This window comes from Notolabrus celidotus, chromosome 2 (genome assembly GCF_009762535.1).
Source record: "Notolabrus celidotus isolate fNotCel1 chromosome 2, fNotCel1.pri, whole genome shotgun sequence".
In the NCBI taxonomy this organism is placed as follows: Eukaryota; Metazoa; Chordata; class Actinopteri; order Labriformes; family Labridae; genus Notolabrus; species Notolabrus celidotus.
This window is the reverse complement of record NC_048273.1, coordinates 22,944,142-22,955,072: the sequence shown is the minus strand read 5'-3', so window position 1 is coordinate 22,955,072 and position 10,931 is coordinate 22,944,142. Positions and strand designations below refer to the sequence as shown.

The following is a 10,931-nucleotide window of genomic DNA, read 5'->3' as shown; positions in this document are numbered from 1 at the left end:
TGCTCATTACGCGCTAACGTTTAGGCCGGTGTTCTATCAACCTGTCAACCAGTGCCACCTATCGATACGTGCCGCTAGGCGATCTGCACATGCGCACAACCGCAATCTGGACGCCTGCCACCAATGAACGCATTACTGGGTAAGACGTATTATTGTAGTGAGATACCCACTCTCTTGAAATCGTGGGTTGGGAGTACAGTATCAACACATACTCTACATCCTCTAGCGTTAAAAATGGAGGGAGGAGTGGCAAAATATAAAACAATCACAGACTGGCATTAATTCAACAGTGGATATTATTATGTTGAGATACCCTTCTCCTGAAGTCTTGAATCAAAGTTTTATGAATAGCAGAACATGCTCACTTTAGTCTTACATCACATTTAAGCTTGAGTTTGAATGAAACCTTTTTGTGGAAGAAAAATCATTTTTAATGTAACATACTCCATACAGCTCAGTTATCATTTCACTAGCTATATATACATTACAAATATATATATAAAGATGAGAATAAAGACTGTTTTGAATATGTTTCATGCAATAAATGAATAAATAAAAGTGAATTTGCATCACTACTTTAGCATAAGCAGTGATATCATACTTTAAGATTATGTTACAGGTCAAAGTTATGTACTGAAATTGTTCTTCATGTGGAAAAATGTATTATTACATTTAATCAGGCAAAGGTTTAATGTTAAAACTCAAAGTTAGCTAGTTAGTTAAAAGTAGCATTAAGTGCTGAGGCTATAATAAAGAGACTTATTATGATTTGTGCATCAATCTTTATTATGACAAAAATATAAACTAATGTACAGAGCAGCATTGTTGCGTGTCATTAAATATGAGTGTAACATGTTCACAGAGGTTGTAAGGACTGGTAGCAGTGAATATGAAGAGTGTGTCTCAGTGAGTGTGAGCCGGAGAGGAACAGATGAACGTGTGCTGAGTTTCAGGTGAGCAGCTCGTGGAGATCCAGCTTCTGGGGTTTTCAACCAGCACACAGTCAGAGCCGACGTCTGGCTCACCACGGAAAGACGGCGCCCCCCTCAGCCTAGAGAAAGACACTGACCGGCCGTCAGCCCACGTCCAGCGGCCAGGACCTCCAGACAGACCTGAGAAGCATGACAAGACATACTGAGTGTTATTCAGGTGTAGTACTAAAATGCAGGGCCAGAGAGGTGCAAACACCCTGCAAAGGTTCAGTAAGTGTTATTCAGTAGAAACAGGATGCAAATTCATAAATGATGCAAGTCTAAAAAACATGCAAAAGTCAAGAACAAATGCAAAGCAGAAAACATGCTAAAATGAATCAGAAACAAATGCATCAGAGGAAAAAACTTACAAAAAACCTGCAAATGCAGTCACCATAACTTAAACTTATCACGGCTGTAAGATGTTCTTGTTTTAATTTTATTTTGTATCTTCCTTGAATGATCTGAACTCTGAAGCAATTCAGATTAAAGGTCACGTTTTGCAGCTAAACCAGTTTTTAATACAGATCTACTCATGAGTCATTCAGTAGGTTTGGCAATCAAGAGTCAGATCACTCACCAATCCAAAATGGCTTCCTCCCTGCAAACTTCCACAGCCAGGTCATGTCTCTCCTGGAGCGCACGCTGGTCAGGCTGCTGTTAAACCTGAACACACACAAAGTTTAGAACTAAAGTTAAACACACAGCCAAAGGAGAACTTACACTTTTTTAAAAAGTTATATTGTATAATAACAATAATAAAAATACTAATACTAATACTAATAATATTAATATTAATATTAATATAATAATAATAATAATAATAATAATAATAATAATAATAATAATAATAATAATAATGATAACAATAATAATAATAATAAGAAGAAGAAGAAGAAGAAGAAGAAGAAGAAGAAGAAGAAGAAGAAGAAGAAGAACAAGAACAATGATAATAATAATAATAATAATAATAATAATAATAATAATAATAATAACATTAATAATAATGATAATACCTTTATTTGTATAGCACTTTTCAATAACAAAGTGCTTCACAAAAATAATAGAAACACAATAAAAGCAGAGAGATCAAAAGTTAAAGATTAAAATAAATTCACAAAATAAATGCATTACAATAAAAGTGTGTCTTGAGTAGGGAAATAAAATGAGGGACTGACTCTGCAAGTCTGATTTCCTCTGGCAGGCCGTTCCACATTCCGGGGGCTTTGACAGCAAAGGCCCTGTCGCCTTTAGTTTTTAGTCTAGACCGTGGAACAGCAAGCAGAGCACTGCCAGAGGATCTCAGACTGCGTCCTGGTTTATGGGGGGATAAGAGCTCAGAGATGGGTGTTTTATGGGCATTTTCGCCTTCATTAGATTGAACACCTAAAGAGAGGCAAGCAATGCAGGGAGTAGAGAGTGGAGGAAGGTATGCAGCAAGGTCGAGGCTGGGAGTCGAATCTGAGACTGCTGTGAGGACTACATTGGGTGCACCCTTAAACTTCTAGACGAACAGCACCCTGCACATACATTTTTGAATACAACTTAAATGGAAGTGAAATATGATGTTGAGCTGCACATATTGAATGTGCAACAGCAATGACATCATTATTCAGAGCCTGTGACGAAAAGTAGTGTCTGAAATGATTTTTATTGTTCTCACTATTAGCTCACTATACAGCCCACTACACTCGGCTCTCAATGGAAGGAGTATTGACTGAGTTTGTAATTTCGTACACAACCACTGTTTTCAGTAGGTTATTCTTAACATAATGTTATGCTGCATTCATGTAGAGTCAGACGCATCGAAAAAACAGGTTGGTAAACACATGTGAACATCTGATCAAGTCAGACCAACAACTTGGAAACTCAGGCAAGAATTTGGTGCCTGACTTGCCAAATTGATGTCATATTTGTTTGTGGGCAAACAATGTTCTGTCAATGTTAAGAATTGTTTTATTTATTCACTGAAATAAAAATAAATTTTGTAATATGATAGTACCATTAGTTGTTAGACTCATTAAAAATGTATTATTGGGGCACCGTCTGCTTCCCTGTTAAAGTGTACGCCTCATATACAGAGGCTACAGTCCTTACTAGAGCAGTCACTACAATAAGGACTTTACTCCCCAGCACGTCTCTCTTCAGCTGTCCTGTCAATAAAGGTGAAGTTGCCCCCAAAAATGTAACTTTAACAAAAGCATCAAACCTTGACTAAACAGTCAGGTAACATTAAACCTGACTTTCTGAATTGAAAGCATGCTAATACACTCATTAGAAAAATGTTTACTGAGGGAATAAATCAGCTAAGAAGGAGGACCACTTTCTCAGAGACTCATATTTGATTAAGATTCTTTTTTGTAATTAGAGGTGTCGCCACCTGATGGACATTAAAACGACTGCACCCTCTACATCGGGGCTATGCCTGCTTCCTGTATAAACTCTGTGAAAGAAAATGTAATGTGTGTTTTGGTTTATTTACAGCAGTGAGCAGGTCCTCTCTGCGCTCCCCCAGCTGGCTACAGACAAGCTGAGGATGTAGCAACGTCTCCTGTAGTGAGTCCAACCATCAGGACATGAGCTGGTGACGGACTTCCCTGTCTGAGGACACAAAGACACAATATCCACAACACATATAAGATACAAATCATCACAAAAACAGGATGTTAGCTCTCAACAACAAGGAATCCAAAAAGACAACAAACCTAACTTTTTGTTACTAAACAATACGGTACAATATAATATAATATAATAATAAGTTACAATGCAAAAGATTGGATACACATTATCGTCCTCTCAGAACAATTTTTACTGACTCAGATTCTGCCCACATAGCTGCCTCAACAGTAGTACACTGTGTGATCTGAAAGTCCTCCAGACATGCTTAAGACATCAGTGTGTGCATGTGTTTGTGTGTGTACTTTGCGCTGGCGTAGCTCCGGCTGGTGTCTGGACTCTGGATGATCCATCTGAGGAGGGTCACTGACGGGAAGCTCCTGCAGGAGGCGACTGTGAGACCACTGACTCCACCCAGCATCACCTGGCTTCATCTCCTCCAGCCGGAGAGGGGTCAGACTGTGGAACTGATGCAGGAGGAGGAGTCGATTAACAGGGTGTGAGCAGGTATGTGTGTATAACTATGGTTACAATGTATAAATGAATCTTACTGTCCAGACTTTTTCCTCTGACCTCCTTTCTCCTGACAGATGGACCTGAACAGCAGCAGAAGGTTTAAATATATTACCTTGGGCTACAGAAAACTTGCACATTTAAATAACTCTGTAGTTTTAGGAGGGTGCAGATCGATTCAGGTAAATGCAGCGGCAGAAGAACACCAACAAACATAGCAATACTACAGGAGAACCTCCACCAAATATTTTTTGGGTGCAAGCTGAGGAAATCTAATTGAGTTTTTATACCAATCAGTCATTAAGATGATAAATAATAGGTGGAAATCTAAGTTGATTATTGAAAATAATGTAATTCCATTTAAAAAAAGATGCTTTTTCTTAATCTCAGATAAATAATCTCACAACATTCATTAAAACAAACAGAAGTAGTGGATAACATGATAAATTGAAGTCTTAATTCCCCTCACCTGTAATCCTCTATGTCGGACTCTGTGTGCAGAGCTTCCAGAGCTCACGGTCCCTGCTCCCGGCAGCTGCCTGTGGGAGTGGGAGTGGGTGTAGCCAGGAGCCGCCTGGTCCTGTGGTTCTCCCTCCCCATAGTCCAGGAAATGCCGTCGGTTGGGTACGTCACCTCGGGGAGGGTGAGGCTGGTTCTCCCACAGTAGCTCTGCCTCAATGTCAGTGACAGGGTCCTCTTCCTCCTCCTGCCTGGGGGGGTCAGGGAGATGAGGAGGAAGAGGAGGAGGTCGCTTCTCGTCCTCCTCCACCTTCAAGTCGTCGGGATCACACCTTCCTGAAACATAAAAGAGAGAGTACATCCTTTTAACTTCCCTGAACATTAAAGGTGCTGAATGCATAAAAACAACGGCAATGAATGGATAATAAATGATATACCATAACAAAGGAACTGAAACTGAAATCATTAACATTAAACATACCAAAGCAATGATAAGATTAAAGTGAGGTCGATGCACAAACGTTTGGAGACAGGAGTGAAGGCAATGATTTATTTTACCTCCTCTGGGGTCGATGATCTCGATGCTCGCCGAGGTCCTCTGTCCCAGGACAGCATTTTTCGGATTTTTCAGTGTGACAGTGAAGGTCTCATGATTTTCCTCCAGGCCGTCAGCGATCAGGTAAATGTTCCAGGTTTTCACATTGACTCCTAAACAGGAAACAGAGACACAGGAGGGAAATGTACTTGAACAGAAGGTTGGCACACAAGAGCTGCTGATGGACTCTGAGTAAAATAAACTTCACAGGTCTGTCAGGGGCTCTCTGATTGGATGTTTCTCACAGCAATGCTTTCTGAGACTGGCAGTTGACTTGGACACGTTGACTTTTGTTTCATAAAGTAGAACACTCCTTATCAAATTTAACAGTGTTAAAGGTGTTTTTAATTTATTATTTTTGAAGAAGTATTTTTGGGCTTTTACACTGTTATTCAGAGAGGAGAGGGCATATGGATAGATCAGGAAACCAGGAGTGAGAGTGGGGCAATGACAAGCGGTCACACAACTTCACCATTAGGCCAAATCCGCACCCGTAAGGTGTGTTTAGACTACAGCAAAGGAAATATAAGCTTAATGTTACTCGCACAAGTTTGAAAAACAAATTATATTGGGCTGTTAAGACATTTTAGGACAATGAACACTCGTTTCTCAATTCATTACAATGACTCTGAGATTCCCCACTAACAGATGAACAGACACTCCTATGCGAAACAGAACAGTGGTAGTTTGTTTCTATTAGATCTACCCTGTTAGTGAAGAGTCTCAGTTTCATTGTAAACAGTAAGTTCCACAGAGGCTTCACTCTGGCTTACTTCAGAGATATGAAACTGACAAAGAAACAGATTTTCATGTGATTTTCTTGTAACTGATATGTCTCAAGTTTGCTGAAATGACAATATCCTAATGCAGTTTTGTCAAAAGTCAAGCTTTTTCCATGTCTGACTTCAAGAGGTGAGATAGATTGTTTCTGATGGATGAATAGAAGATGGGAAATTATGATGTTTTTCTACCGCAGTAACATTCCCCAGGAATTAGGGACCTTATGAGGAACTATGTGTGTTTTGACAGCAGGAACCAGGGTCTAAATGTTGTTATTTGGTAGTTAATCTCACCCTTAAAAGCCCCTACTTAGGGATTAGTACTTACCAAAGGTCAAGGAACTTTGGGGGGCGGGGCCTGCAATGTTGAACGTTTCTGATTGGTAGAGTAACCGCAGTGTTTTTATTTCATCCACCATTTATAATAACATCACACACAGCTGTGATTCACTTGGTTTAATAACTCCTGAAAAATGTTTTCTCTGAATCTTATAGCTCCCGGTGTTACATTTTGAAGAGTGACCATGCAAACTGGCGACCTTCAGCTGAACGAGTCAGTGTCTGTCTAATTTACACAGCTAACCCCACAGAAGGAGTCCTTGTGAATGCATCCTAGTTTATTTTTTTAGCATTAACAACACACCTTTAACTGCATTTGTTGCTCAAGCTGAACATTTTGATTATTGAAATGAAGTACTGTATATTTACATCATATCTAAAAACCTCTTTTGTAGAAATTGGCAAAGGGACCTCTAAAGGAGTAATTCACCTTTCTAACAATAAAAAAGAAATTAAATATGTTTTCCAGGACACAGTTAGAACTTTTCCACTGAGATAGAAATTCGTCTATACGTTAGGAATAGTCAGGAGAAGAAGAAAAAATAATTTTTTTTGGTAAGATAAGCAAACAGGGTCTATACCTGGGTCAAACTGGATCAGAGCGGCTGTGCTGTGAGTGAAATCTCTGCCAGGTTTGGCGGATCCTTCCTCCACCTATGTAAACAACATGATAAATGAAAGAGTGCTGATTTAATTTTATAATCAGAATAACCTTTGTTGGAAAAGACAGTCACAGAGTTAAGAGAGGGGGTACCTGGATAGCAACGTAAGCTGGGTCAGCACTCTTTCCGCTGCGTTGGATCTGAATCTGCAGCGTCCCCGCCGTCTCACAGGTCCTGTAGCAGGTCGCCGACAGCTCAACCCGAGACCAGGACAGATCCAGTCTGCAGGAGACACTCAGCTGAATCCTTCATGTACTGAACACAACACAAATCACAGAGCTCAAACCAGAAGGAACAAAAAAGGAGCCACTGAATGGTAAACGTTCTGTATTTGTCTCATCACAGGGGGTCACATTTCCTGATTCACACTTTAGGGTCTCTGTGTGTCAGCCTGATCCTTCTACAAACCCACATCTCGGGCAGTGCTGTGTTTCCTGCTGGGTCGATGAGGCGGAACTCAAAGCTGTCCGCCGTCACCTCCATGTCCGCGGGGAGGACAAACACGACGGCACGCTGGTCTACATCTCGCTGGGTAAAACGGCCTTTGATGTAGGCTCCTGTGAGAACAGAGAGATTCAAACTGAGTATAATTATGTACATCTTAACCCTCCCTTACTGGAGCTTAAAACATCTGGTGGGTAGCACTCAGCTCACCTGTGAGACCATTCTCCAGGTAGCCAAAATGAGGAGGTCTGGTGATGGAGAACTCCAGCTCCTCATTGGGGGAGTCAGGATCAGAGGCCTGCAGGTGTTTGGAGCTGATAAAGACGCCATAACGTCCCCCGCCCAAGTCCACCACGGTACTGGGGGTCCTCCTGGTGGTCAGACTGGGGGGCGTTCTGTCCACACGTTGGACCTGAACGCGGCACAAGACTAAAATCAGCGAACAAATGACAGTTCGTGTCGACAGCTTGGTGTGCTCTAAAAGTTTATTCTGTTAAGAGCATTTGTTACTTGAGGACAAGTTCTTCACTTTACATTTTGACCAACTGTAATTTAATGTGTTATATTTTGTATTTATCAAACTGGAATATTCCCATGAAGAAACAAAATCTCTTTGTAGATACGTCTTGAGCATGGATGAGGTTAAAAATTAAGTGAAATACATAATAATAATAGTATAAAAATAAATAGAAAAACAAAATTTTAAAAACAATAATAATACAAAGTAAACATAATGATAATAATAATAATAGTTGTAAATAAAAAATCTAATCTAATAAATAAAAATAAATACTAAAATAAAAAAGTGGAATATTAAGAAATGCTGGATAAAATGACTAAAAACCACAAATATGAGCACACATATTACAAAACTACACCAACATTCTTTACACGACAGGACTGATAGGTTTTATAGTTCAGACAGACGTAAACTAGCAGCTCTTGATGTGATATTCACCACTAGATGTCGCCCTTGTCATGTGTTATAATTAGCTGTTACACATCCTGACACACTGAGTGATATTAAACCTGTTTTTTTTGCATGTGATATCTTCATTTGAAACTCAGATTTTGCCTTTGACTTCTTAATGTCTAATAAAACAGTTTCATAGTTACTGAGCATTAAGTCATTCAAATGTTTTCATAACTGACTGGCTGATTTAATGAAGCTTTCTGACTCCAAATATAAAAATGAGGGAGTTTTATTTCCCATCATTTCTTCTTTATTAAAAGTGCTACCTTATCTTACCTTAAGGTTCTGCTCTAAATGTATTCATGTTATTATGATTCATATTATTATAAGAACATGACTTAACTATGTGAGTATTTTGAGGTGAAGCTTGTTTTATTATCAAACTAGTTTCCAAAACACTCTGACCATTGATTAGTGTCATTTTGGATTAATCTGCTGATTATCTTCTTTATCGATCTTTTGCTTTTACATTTATGGAACAGCCAAACTGTTTTGTCACAAAGATTCAGAAACCGGTTCGACACCTTCACACATGTACAGGCCAAACCTCAAAGAAATTTAGATTTTTCAAATGATTTCAAGAAAAAAAAAATCCAAGTTTCAGCTTTCCAAAAGTGAATGTAGTAGCCGGGGCTTTTTATTGTTTTAATCTATAGAGGATCAAAGATATCTGCATTTTGTCTCACATCCAGCAGTACTACTCAACTATCACTCAGGCAACAGAAAAGAATAACGATAACAACTCACTAAATTCAATAAAAAGTGCAGTTTCAATAAAGATATATCTCATATTTGAGAAGTGTAAAAAGATGAGGGGAGCTGGGACATAGGAATTTACAGCCTGTTTGTCCTGCATGCAGGGAGGAATAATCTGCAGCCAGACGAAAGCAACATGAACTTGTCAATGAGCCGGTGGTTTCGAATTATTTAAGACTGGCTGAGTTTTTGCAGCACATTTTGACAATGCCCAGTGACTGCTTTCTGGATTTAAAATAAACTGATCAATAAAAAAATGGAATGCAATAACAGATTCAATAAAACAAGCTTCAAACATTTCATCAAACATAGTCAACATTAACATTGTACAGCTCACAATAAAAATACATTCTTCAATAAGATTCCCAACATGAAGCTGAGATATCAGCTCATACACATCCACACAAACATTCAAAATATTTGTACTGGTGCACACACTGGAGTGAAATTCACTGCCATCTCTTTAGCTTTGGACACATTTACTGTATATTTAAAAAAAAAGATGAATCACACAGGTGATGAAATCCATTAAAACCCATCCTGGGACAGGCGTTGATAAGAGATAGTCTTTTAAATATTTATAAACAAAGTCTTTAAAGCCAGCCAGTTATGTCCTCCCTGTCCCTCCTGTCACATTGGGTATATATTTATTCAGCTTTCTTTTGAATCAACTTTTAACAGTGTTCAAATTAAACCCTGTTTCCCCTCACTCATTAAAAGTCTATAGATAAGTGTCTTCCTTCCGATTTTGCTCCGCAAAGGTCTGTTTTTGTTTGTGCAGCACCTCGGTCAGAAAATGTGACATGATGTTTGGGTGAAAGTTAAGAAACCAAGCACTTCATTTCACAGACAGACAGTTAATATATACAAGCTTCTAATTGAGGCAGGCTTCTGAAAACGTGCAGCCACACCCTGCGACTGAAAGAGACAGAGCTTTAACAGGATTTTATTGGAAGTTTTTCAGTACTATAAAAAACTGTTGGGTTAAATACAAAACATTGAAGTCTGAGTTTGTTTGACAAATTGCACAAATTGCTCTCTGTTATGTGCGAGAACATTCTTAAAAGGACTTGAGTAAAGGAACTGAAATGTATAATTTAATAACGTTATTTGGTGAATCTACTTTTATTTTAATTCAGTCCTTATTAAAAAATCGGAACATTTTTTCTGTTCACTGACCAAATTAAAAAAAAATGTCAACATCACAGCAGACTTAATTTTCTCTGTTTTTATATTAAATTGACTAAAGAGTCATAATTCATAATTTCCCCAAAAATATACATTAAAACAATGTGTAAAAAATGACAAAAAAAAATACTGGTTGTAAAATTTAAATTCACAAATTATTGCATAGACCAGCACTGACTCCAAACTTTAGTACTTGCAAAAACAAGGCCCTCCAGGTTTTAAAGGCTATTAATTTGTATTGAAATAAAGTAGACACTGTAGACAGTTAATGTGAACGTTAAATCTTATATAGCCTGATTTGTTTCTTCTTTTCTGATGTTAGTGGCTTTACAAGCTGTCTGACCTCCATTATCAATGTGTGTGTTTCAAATATTCATTAACACTATGAATATTTACACACATTTACAGCAAAATAACTCCATACACACAGCACAAAATACTCTCCCTCTCTCTCTCTCTCACACACACACACACACACACACACACACACACACACACACACACACACACACACACACACACACACACACACACACATACACACACACATGCAGTACCAAACATATCATCCAATCACAAGCAGCCTGAAGTCTCTCAGAGGCTCTTGACAGTCAGTCCGGCCAGCGTGTTAGCCAC

At 38.6% G+C, this 10,931-nt stretch overlaps 1 protein-coding gene across 3 annotated transcripts in view; it reads right to left on the bottom strand.

Moving 5' to 3' along the window:
* Window positions 1-765: 765 nt before the first annotated feature.
* The window catches only part of frem1b (Fras1 related extracellular matrix 1b), a 53,778-nt gene continuing 43,612 nt past the window's right edge, over window positions 766-10,931 (bottom strand). For 2 of the 3 annotated variants that reach the window (XM_034677116.1, XM_034677125.1), the window contains exons 26-36: window positions 7,589-7,790; window positions 7,347-7,491; window positions 7,027-7,156; window positions 6,854-6,926; window positions 5,118-5,267; window positions 4,570-4,895; window positions 4,139-4,183; window positions 3,893-4,054; window positions 3,454-3,572; window positions 1,552-1,637; window positions 766-1,112 (exon numbers count right to left, since the gene is read on the bottom strand). In XM_034677116.1, coding sequence (XP_034533007.1) covers window positions 904-1,112; window positions 1,552-1,637; window positions 3,454-3,572; window positions 3,893-4,054; window positions 4,139-4,183; window positions 4,570-4,895; window positions 5,118-5,267; window positions 6,854-6,926; window positions 7,027-7,156; window positions 7,347-7,491; window positions 7,589-7,790 — 1,647 coding nt within the window. In that variant the 3' untranslated portion in view covers window positions 766-903. Of the gene's footprint in view, window positions 1,113-1,551; window positions 1,638-3,453; window positions 3,573-3,892; window positions 4,055-4,138; window positions 4,184-4,569; window positions 4,896-5,117; window positions 5,268-6,853; window positions 6,927-7,026; window positions 7,190-7,346; window positions 7,492-7,588; window positions 7,791-10,931 lie in introns of all 3 variants that reach the window. The other variant, XR_004630031.1, reaches the window with a different exon arrangement.